General features: G+C 35.9%; 1 protein-coding gene across 5 annotated transcripts in view; it reads right to left on the bottom strand.

The window, feature by feature from the left end:
• LOC133546053 (phospholipid-transporting ATPase IA-like) overlaps positions 1–7,970 on the bottom strand; it is a 441,030-nt gene extending 433,060 nt beyond the window's left edge. For 3 of the 5 annotated variants that reach the window (XR_009804972.1, XM_061891880.1, XM_061891879.1), the window contains exon 1: positions 7,426–7,970. Coding sequence is in view for 4 of the 5 variants with exons in the window: in XM_061891880.1 (XP_061747864.1) it covers positions 7,426–7,474 (49 nt within the window). In the remaining variant the exon portion in view is untranslated. The remainder of the gene's footprint in view (positions 1–7,425) is intronic. The other 2 variants (XM_061891878.1, XM_061891881.1) reach the window with 1 other exon arrangement.
• Between the last annotated feature and the right edge of the window lie 12,342 nt (positions 7,971–20,312).

Below are 20,312 nucleotides of genomic sequence, written 5' to 3' on the forward strand. Positions count from 1 at the left end.
ACGACAGACTAACCACACCTCCTCTTTTCACCGGATATGTCCTCTTTCGCGGGGCTGTCCGGGTGGAGTTTCTTAAATGCCTCAAATGTCATTTTAAGTGAGGGTTGCATGTATTTTCAATGTACGTTCAGGGTTAAGAAAGGGTTAAAAACAAAACAACATTCGTGAGGTAGGGGCAGAGAGCGAGAGAGTTATGATAAACGAGCATGTGTCGCCGGGCTCTGCTTTTTATCCATAGATTTATCAGATTTTATTTTTTATCTATAGCAGGGGTGTCAAAAGTGTGCCCCGGAGGCCATTTGCGGCCCACAGCTAATGTTTTAAAGGCCCACGGCACATTCTAAAAATACTATTAAAATAAACAAAAACATCAACAAAAGTGAAATAAAAAAGCTTAAAGGCTAGATGTAATTTAGAAAAAGTTGCAACGTTTAATAAAACAAAACTGTTTAGTTTTTTTTTTTATTCAAACGGTCATAGTTCAAAACATAATATTGAATCAAAATCAATGTTATTATGAATTATTGACCTATCCAAGGTTCCCATTACTTCACATCAGATATTCCATTAAGAAAAATATTTTTGGTGGAAGATTTTGCAAATTTGGTAAATAAATAACATAAAAATGTTTTCTTACTGTACCGAAAATGAACCGAACCGTGACCTCTGAACCGAGGTACGTACCGAAACTAAATTTTTGTGTACCGTTACACCCCTAATGTTCACTATTTTATTTAAGGACAAACTTGCAATAAGAAACATGTTTAGTGTACACTAAGATTTCTTGTTAAAATGAAGCCAATATCGCAATTTTTGTGGTCCCCTGTATTTAGAAAAGTACCGAAAAGTATGGAAATAACACCAAAATATTGGTATCGGGACAACACTAGTTGGGACATTAGAAAGGTATGAGTTGGTTGAGAAAGGCGGAAGTATGAGGAGGGAATTTGTGTGGAATCACACAAAAAGTGGAAATTTGCAGGCCGTGGAAAATGATTCGGCCGGATGTCCTTACTGTATGAGCTAAGTGTTTTGACGTTGGAGTGCTTGGAATTGGTTGAAGACATAATGCATAATAAATGTGGAGTTAGCAAATGGCACAAAAGCGTCCGCTCTTAAGCCTTCGACACAACAATGCACGCTGTAGCCAAAACAAATGGGATACTTGCCTGAGCCTGCAGCAGAGAGAAACACACACACACACAAAGTACCATCAATTGTATTGAATGTATGACATGCTATTGATCCCTGCAGATAAGTTATTGCTCCTGTCCAGAGGTTAGAGGTCAAGGTAAGCCACAAAGCATATGAAGCTGGTCATAAAAACATCCGACATGTACTGTACACTTTGTGTACAACGCGTACAAAATGGATGCACGTTTTGAAAGAGGATGCAACGGAAAGTTACTGGTGCAGGGAAGGGTTCCCGAGAGAAACACAATTGTTGTGTTGTATTATGTGTGTGTGTTTTGATTTGATTTTTATTACGTATCCCCAATAGCTGGTTGCCACAACAACCCACTAGTCTTCCTGGGGTCCACAACTCAATACAATTACAAGTAAAAGCATATAATTATAACTACACAACAGACAAAAAAATAAATAAATAAAAGCATCAAAAAGAAAACAGGCAAACAATTTACAGTCTCAGAATAATAGTCTCCATATAAATATAACTAAGGTGTTGATAGCAGACACTTGTTAGTGTGCTGTCAGGCTTGAGCTGGTGCATGCATGTCTCATGTCCACACATTATCTGTGTAATAATCACACAGCTGTTTCCCTCATGTTCTCATTACCGACCACCTCGCTCGTGTCCTCACACATTATGTCTCATGTAACGTTGTCTCATGTCCTCGCCACCTGGAATTGTTTCTCCCATGTCCTCGTCGCCACAGACAAATGTTTACCTCCCGTCCTCATCCCGTCAGAAAACGGTTTATGATATAGTCTCATCATCACAAGAATTGTTGCCCTCATGTCCTCATCATATCATCAACGACAAATATATATTATCCTCATAGAAAAATGTCCCTCACGTCACAAAACAATCGTCAATACGTAACCAAAAAAGGTATATCGTTCTCATCACATAACATAACCATCTCCCTCATGTCTTCATCAAATCACAAAATGGTGATCACTTCACAAATATGTATCATGTCACTATTACGTGATACTAATTCATAAGATCAACTTGCGTCTCTCATGTTCTCATCATGGTGTCAATATATACAAACATGTACTGTATATGTATGTGTGTATATATACACACACACACACATATATATATATACACAAAAAAAAAAAAATATATATATATATAGTAATATATATACATATATATGTATACACACACACATACATATATATATCAATCAATCAATGTTTACTTATATAGCCCTAAATCACTAGTGTCTCAAAGGGCTGCACAAACCACTACGACATCCTCGGTAGGCCCACATAAGGGCAAGGAAAACTCACACCCAGTGGGACGTCGGTGACAATGATGAATATGAGAACCTTGGAGAGGAGGAAAGCAATGGATGTCGAGCGGGTCTAATATGATATTTTTGGTGGAAGATTTTGCAAATTTGGTAAATAAATAACATAAAAATGTTTTCTTACTGTACCGAAAATGAACCGAACCGTGACCTCTGAACCGAGGTACATACCGAAACTACATTTTTGTGTACCGTTACACCCCTAATGTTCACTATTTTATTTAAGGACAAACTTGCAATAAGAACATGTCCTCATCACCTCATGGAAATATGTCTCATGTCCTCATCACCTCACAGAAATGTGTCGCTAATGTCCTCATCTCACAGAAATGTCGCTCATGTCCTCATCACCTCACAGAAATAGGTCCCTTGTGTCCTCATCACCTCACGGAAATATGTCCCTCATGTCATCATCTCACAGAAATGTGTCTCTTATTTCCTCATCACCTCACGGAAATATGTCTCTCATGTCCTCATCACCTCACAGAAATATGTCTCTCATGTACTCATCACCTCACAGACGAATGTCCCCGTGTCCTCATCACCTCACAGAAATATTTCGCTCATGTCCTCATCACCTCACAGAAATATTTCGCTCATGTCCTCATCACCTCACAGAAATATTTCGCTCATGTCCTCATCACCTCACAGAAATATGTCCCTCATGTCGTCATCACCTCACAGAAATACGTATCGCATGTCCTCATCAGCTCAGATGTATGTCCCTTATGTTATCATCTCACAGAAATATGTCTCCAATATCCTCATGACCTCACAGAAATATGTCCCTCATGTCCTCAACACATCACAGAAATGTCCCTCATGTCCTCATCACCTCACAGAAATATGTCTCCCATATCCTCATGACCTCACATAAATGTCCATCATGTCCTCAACACCTCACAGAAATATGTCCCTCATGTCCGCATCACCTTACAGAAATATGTCTCTCATGTACTCATCACCTCACATAAATATGTCCCTCATGTCCTAATCACCTCCCATAAATGTTCCTCATGTCCTCATCACCTCATGGAAATATGTCTCATGTCCTCATCACCTCACAGAAATGTGTCGCTAATGTCCTCATCTCACAGAAATGCCGCTCATGTCCTCATCACCTCACAGAAATATGTCCCTCATGTCCTCATCACCTCACGGAAATATGTCCCTCATGTCCTCATCATCTCACAGAAATGTGTCTCTTATTTCCTCATCACCTCACGGAAATATGTCTCTCATGTCCTCATCACCTCACAGAAATATGTCTCTCATGTACTCATCACCTCACAGACGAATGTCCCCATGTCCTCATCACCTCACAGAAATATTTCGCTCATGTCCTCATCACCTCACAGAAATATGTTTATGTCCTCATCACCTCACATAAGTATGTCCCTCATGTCGTCATCACCTCACAGAAATATGTATCGCATGTCCTCATCAGCTCAGATATATGTCCCTTATGTTATCATCTCACAGAAATATGTCTCCAATATCCTCATGACCTCACAGAAATATGTCCCTCATGTCCTCAACACATCACAGAAATGTCCCTCATGTCCTCAACACCTCACAGAAATATGTCTCCCATATCCTCATGACCTCACATAAATGTCCATCATGTCCTCAACACCTTACAGAAATATGTCCCTCATGTCATCACCTTACAGAAATATGTCTCTCATGTACTCATCACCTCGCATAAATATGTCCCTCATGTCCTAATCACCTCCCATAAATGTTCCTCATGTCCTCATCACCTCATGGAAATTAGTCTCATGTCCTCATCACCTCACAGAAATGTGTCGCTAATGTCCTCATCTCACAGAAATGTCGCTCATGTCCTCATCATCTCACAGAAATATGTCCCTCATGTCCTCATCACCTCACGGAAATATGTCCCTCATGTCCTCATCATCTCACAGAAATGTGCCTCTAATTTCCTCATCACCTCACGGAAATATGTCTCTCATGTCCTCATCACCTCACAGAAATATGTCTCTCATGTACTCATCACCTCACAGACGAATGTCACCATGTCCTCATCACCTCACAGAAGTATGTCGCTCATGTCATCACCTCACAGAAATATTTCGCTCATGTCCTCATCACCTCACAGAAATATGTTTATGTCCTCATCACCTCACATAAATGTCCCTCATGTCATCACCTCACAGAAATATGTATCCCATGTCCTCATCAGCTCAGATATATGTCCCTTATGTTATCATCTCACAGAAATATGTCTCCCATATCTTCATGACATCACAGAAATATGTCCCTCATGTCCTCAACACATCACAGAAATGTCCCTCATGTCCTCATCACCTCACAGAAATATGTCTCCCATATCCTCATGACCTCACATAAATGTCCATCATGTCCTCAACACCTCACAGAAATATGTCCCTCATGTCCTCATCACCTTACAGAAATATGTCTCTCATGCACTCATCACCTCACATAAATATGTCCCTCATGTCCTAATCACCTCCCATAAATGTCCCTCATGTCCTCATCACCTCATGGAAATATGTCTCATGTCCTCATCACCTCACAGAAATATGTCTCGCGTCCTTATCACCTCACAGAAAAAAGGCTCATGTCTTCATCACCTCACATGAATATCTCACTCAGGTCCTCATCACCTCACAGAAATATGTTCCTCGTATCATCACTTCACAGAAATAGGTCTCTCGTGTCCTCATCACCTCACAGAAATATGTCCCTCGTATCCTCATCACTTCACAGAAATAGGTCTCTCGTGTCCTCATCACCTCACAGAAATATGTCTCTCATGTCCCCATCACCTCACATAATGTCCCTCATCACCTCACGGAAATATGACCCTAATGTCCTCATCACCAAATATAAATATGTCCCTCATGTCCTAATCACCTCCCATAAATGTCCCTCATGTCCTCATCACCTCATGGAAATATGTCTCATGTCCTCATCACCTCACAGAAATATGTCTCGCGTCCTTATCACCTCACAGAAAAAAGGCTCATGTCTTCATCACCTCACATGAATATCTCACTCAGGTCCTCATCACCTCACAGAAATATGTTCCTCGTATCATCACTTCACAGAAATAGGTCTCTCGTGTCCTCATCACCTCACAGAAATATGTCCCTCGTATCCTCATCACTTCACAGAAATAGGTCTCTCGTGTCCTCATCACCTCACAGAAATATGTCTCTCATGTCCCCATCACCTCACATAATGTCCCTCATCACCTCACGGAAATATGACCCTAATGTCCTCATCACCAAATATAAATATGTCCCTCATGTCGGCATCACCTCACACAAGTATGTCCCTCATGCCCCCATCACCTCACATAAATGTCCCTCATGTCCTCATCACCTCATGGAAATATGTCTCTCATGTCCATATCATCACACAGAAATATGTCTCATGTCCTCATCACCTTACAGAAATACTGTATGTCTCTCATAAACATGTCCATCATGTCCTCATCACCTCATGGAAATATGTCCATGTCCTCATCACCTCACAGAAATATGTCTCATATGTCCTCATCAGCTCACAGATGTCCCTCATGTTCTCATCACCTCACAGAAATATGTCTCATGTTGTCATCACCTCACAGATGTATGTCCCTCTGGTCCTTCATCACCTCACAGAAATAAGTCCTCATCTCACAGAAATATGTCCCTCATGTCCTCATCACCTCACAGAAATATGTCCCTCATGTCCTCATCACCTCACAGAAATATGTCCCTCATGTCCTCATCACCTCACATATATAAGTCCCTCATGTCCTCATCCCACATAAATATGGCTCATGTCCTTATCACCTCATGGAAATATGTCCATGTCCCTCATCACCTCACAGAAATATGTCCCTCATGTTCTCATCACCTCACAGAAATATGTCTCATGTTCTCATCACCAGACAGATGTATGTCCCTCATGATCTCATCACCTCACATAAATATGTCCATCATCACTTTGCGGGAAATATGTTGCGAATGTCCTCATCTCACAGAAATGTCGCTCATGTCCTCATTATCTCACATAAATATGGCTCATGTACTTATCACCTCATGGAAATATGTCCATTTCCTCATCACCTCACAGAAATATGTCCATGTCCTCATCACCTCACATAAATACGTCCCTCATCACCTCACAGAAATATGTCCCTCATGTTCTCATCACCTCACAGAAATATGTCTCATGTTCTCATCACCACACAGATGTCCCTCATGATCTCATCACCTCACATAAATATGTCCATCATCACTTTGCGGGAAATATGCTGCGAATGTCATCTCACAGAAATGTCGCTCATGTTCTCATCACCTCACAGAAATACGTCTCTCATGTTCTCATCACCTCACAGAAATACGTCTCTCATGTTCTCATCACCTCACAGAAATATGTCTCATGTTCTCATCACCTCACAGAAATATGTCTCATGTCCTCACAAAAATATGTCTCTCGTGTCACATCACAACAATTTTATTTAAAAAAAAATACAAGATCGGATATGTCTTTGTTCTCATGCCATCATAGGCTCACCCTATCACCACAGTATTAGTGAATGAGAGTGCATGAGGTGGTGATGTGGACAGGACAGCCAGTGGCGGGCATCCCCGTCTGCGGGGGCCAGAAGCAGGTCAGCCGCACGGCACATTAGTTGCACTTCAAGAGGCTTGGTCTCCCACACACTCCGTGATAGCGAGACGTTGATCCCTGTTTTTAAGAATAACGACGGCCTCTTCCGGTCTGTGTGCATAAGTCATGTTAAAATGAGACAGGTGGAATGAGAAATGCGAGAGGAAAAAATCTAACAATATTATCTCGGCTGACTTCCACTCACCAGCAAACAAACGCCGTGTTTTCACCGCGAGTCACGACGCGAGAGTTCAAAGGGAAATTCACGTACCGTCTGCGCGAGTTCGAAGATCCGACATGGTTCTCTGGACGGGCGGCATCTCCACGCGCTTGGCCGGGTGACGGCACCTGCCGAGCGGCCGCGGCTGCTGGGTCGAGCCGCTTCTTTTTAAAGCAGCTTGAATGAAAAAAAAAAAAAAAAAAAAAAAGAGGTAGAAGCTGGGCCTGAATATCCTTCCACGCAGTTTGTTTGTTGCTAATGCGGGCGTGGGAGGGAAGGCGGGCGGGTAAGCCTGGGTGTCGTGGTGTCCGGGAGGGCGAGGTGTTCACGGACCAAGCGGCATCCCGGTAGTCAGACGGCGGATAAGCTAGGTGTTGCCGCCGCGCTGCGACCAGAGTGGACCTGGCGTAGAGTGAGGCTGAGGGGGCAGCTGTGTGATTGCTTTCCGGACCGTACCACTCGGAGCCGCAATGGGGGTGGACGCGGTTGGTGGGAGCGGAAGAATATCGCCTGGTAGTTTTTCAATCCGCCAATAAATCAGGTTAAGATTTGTGTTGGATATTTTACTTATATTTGACGCGAGGGTTTTGAGAATATTTAGGCAATGTTTATTAAATCGTTCTTCGGTCCTGAGGTACCCCTCCGAAGTTGCTGTTGTGTCGGCCCCATGCTATAAAGCAAGGCACAAAATAGTAGTCGATGCGAGACGTTTGTAGTTAATTCATTTAATTTAGTTGACTTTATTGAATAATATATAGTAACTGACATGAATATTACATGTTAATGGGAAACTGCATGATTTCCCGAAATACAAACACAATGCAGTGTTTTGTTTGATGTAAATGTGACTGGTGTGGTAGGCATACTTGCCAACCCTCCCGGATTTTCCGGGAGACTCTCGAAATTCAGCGCATCTCCCGAAAACATCCCGGGACAAATTTTCTCCTGAAAATCTCCCGAAATTCAGGCGGAGCTGGAGGCCATGCAGACCCGAGTGACGTGTAGACAGCCTGTTTTCACGTCCGCTTTCCCACAATATAAACAGAGTGCCTGCCCAATGACGTTATAACTGTAAAATGATCGAGGGCGAGATCTTTGTGTTAGGCAGTCTCATTAACATCCTCCCAGCGCGGCAACAACACACAACAACAGCAGTCAGGTTTTCGTCTACCGTAAAGCTGTTCGTCTGCCGTAAACAGCAATGTTGTGACACTCTTAAACAGGACAGTACTGCCATCTACTGTGCATGCATAATTTACAATAACATCTACGGCTTATAGAGCAGTGGTTCTCAACCTTTTTTCAGAGGTGTACCCCCGTGAACATTTTTTTAATTCAAGTACCCCCTAATCAGAGCAAAGCATTTTTGGTTGAAAAAAAAAAGATGAAGTAAAATGCAGCACTATGTCATCAGTTTCTGATTTATTAAATTGTATAACAGTGCAAAATATTGCTCATTTGTAGTGGTCTTTCTTGAACTATTCGGGGAAAAAAAGATATAAAAATAAATAAAAACTTGTTGAAAAATAAACAAGTGATTCAATTATAAAAAATAAAGATATCTACACATACTGCGATGAGGTGGCGACTTGCCCAGGGTGTACACCCCTTCCGCCCGATTGTAGCTGAGATAGGCACCAGCAACCCCCGCGACCCCAAAGGAAATAAGCGGTAGGTAGAAAATGGATGGATGGATAACTAAAAATATACTCCTCCCCTCTTAACCACGCCTCCTGAAATCAGAGGTCTCAAGGTTGGCAAGTATGGTAGTAGGCCTACTTTTTATTGTTGTATTCCTTTCATACTGTGTGTGTGTGTGTGTGTGTGTGTTCTTGTATTTCTCCTCTTCTTGAGACATCAACAAGGAAAAGTAGCTTCCATATGAGGAGGTCTGAACAAGTTAGGAAATAAATCATGGTCCCAATATGGAAATGCATTGCATCTAATAGAGAATGTCTCATTAGCACCCCTGGTGGTGAAATCTATCAAAATGAGGGTGGTCCCAAAAAGGAGGGATTTTTTAAATTGACTGTGTGTGTTGGATCAGTGATGAGGTGGCGACTGTAGCTGATATAGGCTCCACGTCCATGGATGGATGGATGTGTGTCGGTCTTAAAAGTGCTCCCCCTCTGGTCAACATATGAAATAACAAGTTTGTGTGTAAAAAAAAATGAAGATGGTCCCCCTCTGGTCAACATATAAAATAAGAAGTTTGTGTAAAAATTTGAAGTGCTCCCCCTCTGGCCAACATGTGTAATAAGAAGTGTGTGTAAGAAATTGAAATGCGCCCCCTTTGGCCAAAATTAATAAAACATTTTTTTATTTTTAAATGTACATAGAGACATACTGTAATAACTTGAAGTAAATAATGAAGATTAAAAAACAATTACAAACAAAAAAATGAAACAAAAATAACTAAAATCAGTGTTTTTCTCACAATGTTTCAACTTCTTTCATATAAAATTCTCAAATTGTTTCTGAAATATTGCAATATTTTCTCGTACAATTATGACTATGTAAAATTATTACTTTTTAATGCAAAATAGTGACATTTGCCATATAAAATTCTGACTTTTATCGCAAAATTGCCAATTTTTTAGTTGTTCTTGTAAAATAGTGACATTTTTTGACTACAATGATGACTTTTGTCATAATTTTGCCGAGTAAAATTCCGATTATTATTATAATATTTCCAAAATGTTAAAGTTTTCATATAAAATTGTAATTTTTTTTGCAGAGTAAAATCACGACTCTATTCATAAAATTGTCAAAAATTTTCTTGTGAAATTGACTTCCACCTTTTATCATAACATTGCACAAATGTTCAGTTTTTCTTCAAAAATGTTCACCTACATTGAGTAAAATGACGACTTTTATTATAATACTGACGACATTCTACGTTTTTCTTGTGAAATTGTAACCTTTTTCTTGTGAAATTCCAACTAACTTTTCACAACAAGCTTCTCATTCACATAAGAAAAAAACTTCAACGTGCAGGACTACCTCTCTCTTAAACACACTTGATTTTAAAGAAGTCTGTGTTCTCCTTGTCCAATGGCAGAAAGAAGAGAAACGTAACAACGTGGGGAGCTCACAGTAGCGTGGCAGATATCCTCATCACCTCCTTTCATGTTCTCATCACCTGACAAAACCATTCTGCTCATGTCCTCATCACAAAATTACAAGCCATTAAAAAAATCACAGCACACAAGTATCATTCTCAAGTCCTCATCACCGCACAGAAATATGTCCCTCATGTCCTCATCACCTCAAAGAAATATGTCCCTCATGTCATCACCTCACAGAAACGTGTCCCCCATGTCCTCATCACCTGACAGAAATATGTCCCTCATGTCCTCATCACCTGACAGAAATATGTCCCTCATGTCCTCATCACCTCACAGAAATATGTCCCTCATGTCCTCATCACCTCACAGAAATATGTCCCTCATGTCCTCATCACCTCACGTAAATGTGTCCCTCATGTCCTCATCACCTCACAGAAATATGTCCCTCATGTCCTCATCACCTCACAGAAATATGTCCCTCATGTCCTCATCACCTCACATAAACATGTCCCTCATGTCCTCATCACCTCACATAAACATGTCTCTTGTGTCCTCATCACCTCACAGAAATAAGTCCCTCATGTCCACCCATAAATATGTCCCTCATGTCCTCATCACCTCACATAAATGTCCCTCATGTCCTCAACACCTCACATCAATATGTCACTCATGTCCTCATCACCTCACAGAAATATGTCCCTCATGTCCTCAACACCTCACATCAATATGTCCCTCATGTCCTCATCACCTCACAGAAATATGTCCCTCATGTCCTCATCACCTCACGTAAATGTGTCCCTCATGTCCTCATCACCTCACAGAAATATGTCCCTCATGTCCTCATCACCTCACGTAAATGTGTCCCTCATGTCCTCATCACCTCACAGAAATATGTCCCTCATGTCCTCATCACCTCACAGAAACATGTCCCTCATGTCCTCATCACCTCACATAAACATGTCCCTCATGTCCTCATCACCTCACATAAACATGTCTCTTGTGTCCTCATCACCTCACAGAAATAAGTCCCTCATGTCCACCCATAAATATGTCCCTCATGTCCTCATCACCTCACATAAATGTCCCTCATGTCCTCAACACCTCACATCAATATGTCACTCATGTCCTCATCACCTCACAGATAATGTCCCTCATGTCCTCATCACCTCACAGATAATGTCCATGTCCTCATCACCTCACAGAAATATGTCCTCATCACTTCACAGAGATATGTCCCTCATGTCCTCATCACCTCACATAAACATGTCCCTCATGTCCTCATCACCTCACATAAACATGTCTCTCGTATCCTCATCACCTCACAGAAATAAGTCCCTCATGTCCTCCCATAAATATGTCCCTCATGTCCTCAACACCTCACATCAATATGTCTCTCATGTCCTCATCACCTCACAGAAATATGTCCCTCATGTCCTCATCACCTCACGTAAATGTGTCCCTCATGTCCTCATCACCTCACAGAAATATGTCCCTCATGTCCTCATCACTTCACAGAGGTATGTCCCTCATGCTCTCATCACCTCACAAATATCCCTCATGTCCTCTTCACCTCACAGAAATATGCCCCTCATGTCCTCACATAAACATGTCCCTCATGTTCTCACCACTTCACATAAATATGCCCCTCATGCTCTCATCACCTCACTACCGTCCCACACGGTGTCTTTTCTGCCCAAAGCAAAGTGTGAGTACACAGCCCAGTGCACAGTATGAGAGTACAGCACAGTGTGTACAGTGTACTACACTACAGTGCACTACCTTCTCATCCTCCCTGCCTGCAGTTTGACATGCGGACCACGCCGAGGAGAGCACGGAGTGCAGCAGCAGCACCGCTGCAGTCGCCTGAGAGAACTGCAACACACACACACACACACACCCACACACAAACACACACGCCCTTTTAGTCATGCAAAATGTACCTCTTAGTGTAGTCCTTGTACAAACAGTATATATACTGTATATATATATATAGAGTTGTAAATAATGCATGGCAGCATATAAAAGTCTGTGTATTAACCTCCAGTGTGCATGTTGCCAGACATCCAAAGCCCACAGAGATATCACGTCCACTTCGCGTGTTAAAACTCGCATCTTCTCTAAAAGATCGCCTAATTCCACATCAGCTTGCCTCCACGGGGATTTGTGGCTATGTGTGGCTGCTGTGGTTGCTAGGCAACACTGACAAAAAGCCTGCCTCCTCCTCCTCCTCGATGGTGCGTGCAGACCTATGCGCGTGGGAAATGGCTTTCATGTTTTATAGCAAATATGATAACACGCGTGGCTACTTTTAACAGCCGTCCAGCTATGAATAGAAAGCGGGCGCGTTTTTTTATTGATTGATTTTGTTCTTTGGGCGTGACCTATAAATACTGCAGCCTCTTCATACTGCACCGCTGTTCTTTTCTGTCCTATTTGTGTGTGATGGTTATTTTGTTTTGAATTTTGCATGACCGTAAACAAAAATAAACAATTCTGGATGAAATAACATCTTTAATTGTCCATTACTCCTAAAATAATTGACCAGCAAAAGGTGTGTTGCATCTTCCCTGCTAAACAAGGCTGTGCTGGAGTTAAAGTCTGCCCCCTAGTGGTTCAGAAATTAGGTGATTTAAATGATTTGACTGACATAAAAAACATTTTTTAAATTGAAATCGTTAAATAAAAATAAAAACATTTTTTTAACCTTATTTAACAGTGTTTTTTTTGTTTGTTTTGTTTTTTAGGACAAGGAACTGTTCATGAAAGGTGTCATGATTGTCTTACTAAAATTAACAAACTAATTAAATATGAGAAAATTATATTAAAATAATACGTTAAAAATATGCAAAAAAAATTGAAAAATTGTTAAATTAATTCAAATATATTTTACCACACTTATTTATTTTCAGGACAAGGAACCCTTCGTGAATGGTGTAGCATCCTGTCATGCTTGTCTAATTAAAATTAAGAAAGTAATTAAATGTGAGAAAATGTTTCTAAAATAATACGTAACTATGAAAATGCAAAAAATTTTCGTTTTTTTTTAAACATTAAATCAATTTAAATGTATTTTACCACATTCGACCGCAAGGCTTATCTATTTATTTTTAGGACGGAGAACTCTTTGTGAATGGTGTAGCATCCTGTCATGCTTGTCTAATCAAAATTAAGAAATTAATAAAATGTGAGCTGCGACGAGGTGGCGACTTGTCCAGGGTGTACGCCGCCTTCCGCCCGATTGTAGCTGGGATAGGCGCCAGCGCCCCCGCGACCCCAAAAGGGAATACGCGGTAAAAAATGGATGGATAAAATGTGAGAAAATGTTACTAAAATAATACATAACTATAAAAATGCAAAAAAAATTATTATTTTTTTTAAACTTTTAATCAATTTAAATGTATTTTACCACATTTGACCGCAAGGCTTTTTATTTATTCTTAGGACAAGGAACCCTTCGTGAATGGTGTAGCATCCTGTCATGCTTGTCTAATTAAAATTAAGAAATTAATTAAATGTGAGAAAATGTCACTAAAATAATACATAACTATAAATATGCAAAAAAATGTTTTTTTTAACATTAAATTAATTTAAATGTATTTTACCACATTCGACCGCAAAGCATTTTATTTATTTTTAGGACAAGGAACTCTTTGTGAATGGTGTAGCATCCTGTCATGCTTGTCTAATCAAAATTACGAAAGTAATTACATGTGAGAAAATTTTACTAAAATAATACATAACTATAAAAATGCAAAAAACATTTTTTTTTTAAAAACATTTAATCAATTTAAATGTATTTTACCACATTTGACCGCAAGGCTTTTTATTTATTTTAAGGAAAAAAAACTCTTTGTGAATGGTGTAGCATCCTGTCATGCTTGTCTAATTAAATTAAGAAATTAATTAAATGTGAGAAAATTTTACTAAAATAATACATAACTACAAATATGCAAAAATTATGTTTTTTTTTTAACATTAAATTAATTTAAATGTATTTTACCACATTCAACCGCAAGGCTTTTTTATTTATTTCTAGGACAAGGAAAAAGTGTTTTTTTTTAACATTAAATTAATTTAAATATATTTTACATTCGACTGCAAGGCTTTTTATTTATTTTTAGGACAAGGAACCCTTTGTGAATGGTGTAGCATCTTGTCATGCTTGTATAATTGAAATTAAGAAAGTAATTAAATGTGAGAAAATTTTACTAAAATAATACATAACTACAAATATGCAAAAATTATGTTTTTTTTTTTAACATTAAATTAATTTAAATGTATTTTACCACATTCAACCGCAAGGCTTTTTTATTTATTTCTAGGACAAGGAACCCTTCGTGAATGGTGTAGCATATTGTCATGCTTGTATAATTAAAATTAAGAAAGTAATTAAATATGGCAAAATTAAACTAAAATATTATATGAACTTTTGCAAAATTTACATTAATAAATGTTAGATTAATTAAAATATATTTTACCACAAGGCTTTTTATTTCTTTGTAGGACAAGGAACCATTCGTGAATGATGTTACATCCTATCATGATTGTCTAATTAAAATTAAGAAACTAATTTAAATGTGAAAATTTAACTAAAATACATAAATTAAAATATGCAAACATTTTTATATATATTTTTTTTAACATTTAATGAATTCAAATATATTTTACCACTGTCAACCACAAAGCTTTCTTTTTTTCTTTTTAGGACAAGGAACCATTCAAAAATGGTGTAGCATCTTGCCATGCTTGTCTAATTAAAATTTAAAAAATAATTTAAATATGAGAAAATTTAACTAAAATAACACATCAAAAATATGCAAAAATCAAATTTTAAAATGTTGGATTAAATCAAATATATTCTACCACAAGGCTTTTTATTTATTTTTTAGGACAAGGAACCCTTTGTGAATGGTGTAGCATGATGTCATGCTTGTCTAAATAAAATTAAGAAACTGATTAAATATGAAAACATTAAACTAAAATAATGCATTAAAAATAAGCAAAAATGTTTAATGTAGCATCCTGTCATGCTTGTCTAATTAAAATAAAAAAACTAATTAAATATGAGAAAATTAATCCAAAATACATTAGAAATATGCAAAATTTAAATTTAAAATATTACATTAATTCAAATATATTTCAACACACTGCACCGCATGGCTTTTTATTTCATCATTCGTGAATAATGTAGCATCCTGTATTTAAAAGGGATGTAAGTTGGTGAAAAAAACGTTTTCTTATGTCATACTTAGCAAGGATGTAAGTTGGATAAAAAATAGTTTTTCTACAGTTGTAGTTAAGAGAATTTAAGTTGGTTAAGAACAAGTTTTTCTAAAGTCTTAAGAATTTAAGTTGGTTAAAATTAGTTATTTTACTGTGGCACCTCAGAATGTAAGTTGGTTAGAAAAATAGATTTTCTAAAGGTTTTTTTAAAGTCGTATTTAAAAGGGATGTAAGTAAGTTGGTGAAAAAAACGTTTTCTAAAGTCATACTTAGCAAAGATTTAAGTTGGATAAAAATTAGATTTTCTACAGTCGTAGTTAATTACTAGAATTTAAGTTAGTTAAGAACAAGTTTTTCTAAAGTCGTAGTTAATTAGAATTTTAGTTGGTTAAGAACAAATTTTTCTAAAGTCGTATTTGAGAATTCGAGTTGGTTAAAAGTAGTTATTTTAATGTCGTACTTGAGAATGTAAGTTGGTTAAAAGCTAGTTTTTCTAAAGTAGTACTTAATTTAAAAAAAATGTTTTTTTAAGTCTTGCTTAATTAGAATGTAAGTTGGTTAAGACCAAGTTTTTCTAACGTCGTATTTAAGAATTTAAGTCGGTTAAAAATGTGTTTTTCTAAAGTCGTCCTTAATTAGAATTTACGTTGGTTAAGAACAAGTTTTTCTAAATTCGTACTTCGGAATTTAAGTTAGTTAAAAGTAGTTATTTCACTTGAGAATGTAAGTTGGTTAAAAACATGTTTTTCTAAAGTCGTACCTACTAAAAATGTATGTTGGTTAAAAAAAGTTATTTTAAAGTCGTACTTAAGAATGCAAGTCAGTCAAAAAATTGTTTTTCTAAAGTCGTACTGAAGAATGTACGTTGGTTAAAAAAATAGTTTTTCTAAAGTTGTACTCAAGAATTTCAGTTGGTTAAAAATTTGTTATTTTACTGTCGTACTTGAGAATGTAAGTTGGCTATAAACTAGCTTTTCTAAAGTTGCACTCAATAAGAATGTACGTTGGTTAAAAATATTTTTTTTAAAGTCTTACTTGATTTGAATTTATGTTGGTTACAAATTTTTTTTTAAAGTCTTAATTAGAATTTAACTTGGTTATGAACAAGTTTTTCTAACATTGCATTTAAGAATTGAATTTAAGTTGGTTAAAAATGAGTTTTTCTAAAGTCGTACTTCAGAATTTAAGTTGGTTAAAAGTAGCTATTTTACGGTCACACTTGAGAATGTAAGTTGTTTGAAAACATGTTTTTCTAAAGTCGTTCTTAATAAAAATGTATGTTGGTTAAAAAAAAGTTATTTTAAAGTCGTAATTAAGAATGTAAGTCAGTCAAAAAATATTTTTTCTAAAGTCGTACTGAAGAATGTACGTTGGTTAAAAAACTGTTTTTTTAAAGTTGTACTTAAGAATTTCAGTTGGTTAAAAAAGTGTTATTTTACTTTCGTACTTGAGAATGTAAGTTGGTTATAAACTAGTTTTTCTAAAGAATGTACGTTGGTTAAAAAATTGTTTTTCTAAAGTCGTAATTAATTAGAATTTAAGTTGGTTAAGAACAAGTTTTTTTAAAGTCATACTTAAGAATTTAAGTCAGTTAAAAATTATTGTTTTTTAAAGTCTTGCTTGATTAGAATTTAAGTTGGTTAAGAATAAGTTTTTCTAAAGTAGAACTTAAGAATATAAGTTGGTTAAAAAATTGTTTTTTAAAGTCTTAATTAGAATTTAAGTTCGTTAAAAAATAGTTTTTTTTAAACTCTTACTTAATTAGAATTTAAGTTGTTATGAACAAGTTTTTCTAACGTCGTACTTCAGAATTTAAGTTGGTTAAAAGTAGTTATTTTACGGTCATACTTGAGAATTTAAGTTGGTTAAGATCAAGTTTTTTTAAAGTCATACTTAAGAATTTAAGTTAGTTAAAAATTATTGTTTTTTAAAGTCTTGCTTGATTAGAATTTAATTTGGTTAAGAACAAGTTTTTCTAAAGTAGTACTTAAGAATATAAGTTGGTTAAAAAATTGTTTTTTAAAGTCTTAATTAGAATTTAAGTTCGTTAAAAAATAGTTTTTTTTAAAGTCTTAATTAGAATTTAAGTTGTTATGAACAAGTTTTTCTAACGTCGTACTTCAGAATTTAAGTTGGTTAAAAGTAGTTATTTTACCGTCATACTTGAGAATGTAAGTTGGTTAAAAACATGTTTTTCTAAAGTCGTACTTAATAAAAATGTATGCTGGTTAAAAAAAAGTTATTTTAAAGTCGTACTTAAGAATGTAAGTCTGTCAAAAAATATTTTTTCTAAAGTCGTACTGAATAATTTAAGTTGGTTAAAAAGTGTTATTTTACTGTTGTACTTGAGAATGTAAGTTGGTTAAAAACTTGTTTTTCTAAAGACGTACTCAAAAATGTATGCTGGTTAAAAAAAGTTATTTTAAAGTTGTACTTAATAATGTAAGTCAGTCAAAAAAAATGTATTCTAAAGTTGTACTTAAGAATCTAAGTTGGTTAAAAACTGTTATTTTACTGTTGTACTTGAGAATGTACTGCAAGTTGGTTAAAAACATGCTTTTCTAAAGTCGTACTCAATAAAACTGTATGTTGGTTAAAAAAAGTTATTTTAAAGTTGTACTTAAGAATGCAAGTCAGTCAAAAAATATATTTTCTAAAGTTGTACTTAAGAATCTAAGTTGGTTAAAAACTGTTGTTTAAAAACTACTTTTTCTAAAGTCATACTTGAGAATTTAAATTGATTAAAAAAGTTATTTTAAAGTCGTACTTAAGAATGTAAGTTAGTTAGAAAATTATTTTTCTAAAGTCGTACTGAAGAATGTATGTTGATTGAAACACATTTTTTCTAAAGTGGTACTTAAAAGGATTGTAAATTGGTTAGGAACAGGTTTTTCTAAAGTCATACTTGAGAATTTAAGTTGGTTAAAAATTGTTATTTTACGGTCGTACTTGAGATTGTGAGTTGGTTAAAAACTAGTTTTTCTAAAGTTGCACTTAACGTATTTGGTTTAAAAAAAAGTTTTTTATAAAGTCATACTTGAGAATGTAAGTTGGTCAAAAAACTAATTTTTCTAAAGTTGTACGTCATTAGAATTTAAGTTGGTTAAGAACAAGTTTTTTTTAAAGTTGTATATTTAAGAATTTATGTTGGTTGAAAAAAAGCTATTTTAAAGTCGTACTTAAGAATGTAAGTCAGTCAGAAAATTATTTTTCTAATGTACTGAAGAATGTATGTTGATTAAAACACATTTTTTTCTAAAGTCGTACTTAAAAGGATTGTAAATTGGTTAGGAACAGGTTTTTCTAAAGTCATACTTGAGAATTTAAGTTGGTTAACATTTTTTATTTTACTGTTGTACTTGAGACTGTAAGTTGGTTAAAAACTAGTTTTTCTAAAGTTGCACTTAACGTATTTGGTTTAAAAAAAAGTTTTTTTTAAAGTCGTACTTGAGAATGTAAGTTGGTTAAAAAATACTTTTTCTAAAGTTGTACGTCATTAGAATTTAAGTTGGTTAAGAACAAGTTGTTTTTTTAAAGTTGTACTTAAGAATGTATGTTGGTTGAAAAAAAAAAAGTTATTTTAAAGTCGTACTTAAGAATGTAAGTAAGTCAGAAAATTATTTTTCTAATGTCATACCCAAGAATGTATGTTGATTAAAACACATTTTTTCTAAAGTCGTACTTAAAAGGATTGTAAATTGGTTAGGAACAGGTTTTCTAAAGTCATACTTGATCATTTAAGTTGGTTAAAAATAGTTATTTTACTGTCGTACTTAAGATTGTGAGTTGGTTAAAAACTAGTTTTTCTAAAGTTGCACTTAACGTATTTGGTTGAAAAAAAAGTTTTTTTTTTAAAATTTGTACTTGAGAATGTAAGTTAGTTCAAAAATACTTTTTCTAAAGTCGTACTTAATTAGAATTTAAGTTGGATAAGAACAAGTTTTTTTAAAGTCGTACTTAAGAATGTTTGTTGGTTAAAAAAAAAGTTATTTTAAAGTCGTACTTAAGAATGTAAGTTAGTTAGAAAATAATATTTCTAAAGTCGTACTGAAGAATGTATGTTGATTGAAACACACTTTTTCTAAAGTCATACTTAAAAGTATTGTAAATTGGTTAGGAACAGGTTTTTCTAAAGTCATACTTGAGAATTTAAGTTGGTTAAAAATAGTTATTTTACTATCGTACTTGAGATTCTGAGTTGGTTAAAAACTGTTTTTTCTAAAAGTTGCACTTAATGTATGTTGGTTAAAAAAAAAAGTAGAACATTTTAAGGTCATACTTAAGAATGTAAGCTAGTTAGAAAATATATTTTTAAAGTAGCACTTAATGTATGTTAATTAAAAAAGTTTTTTTAAAGTCGTACTTGAGAATGTAAGTTAGTTAGAAAATAGTTTTTCTATTTTTAGGTAATAAAAATGTAAGTTGGTTAAAAATAGTCTTTTAAAGTGGTACTTAAGAATGTGAGTTGGACACAGGTGCTAAATTATAAAAAGGTTTGAGTCCAAAGATGTTGCCGCCCCACTTTCACTTTCCCCGGTTGTAATTTTAGTCTTTTCCAAAATAGTTTTTAGGTTAGTGGGTCACAGAGGTCAGCTTCCTTGAGGTGGTTTAGCTGAAAAGGTCAAAGGTTAACCGGTGAGCGGGTTT

Source organism: Nerophis ophidion, linkage group LG29, assembly GCF_033978795.1.
Source record: "Nerophis ophidion isolate RoL-2023_Sa linkage group LG29, RoL_Noph_v1.0, whole genome shotgun sequence".
Taxonomy (NCBI): domain Eukaryota; kingdom Metazoa; phylum Chordata; class Actinopteri; order Syngnathiformes; family Syngnathidae; genus Nerophis; species Nerophis ophidion.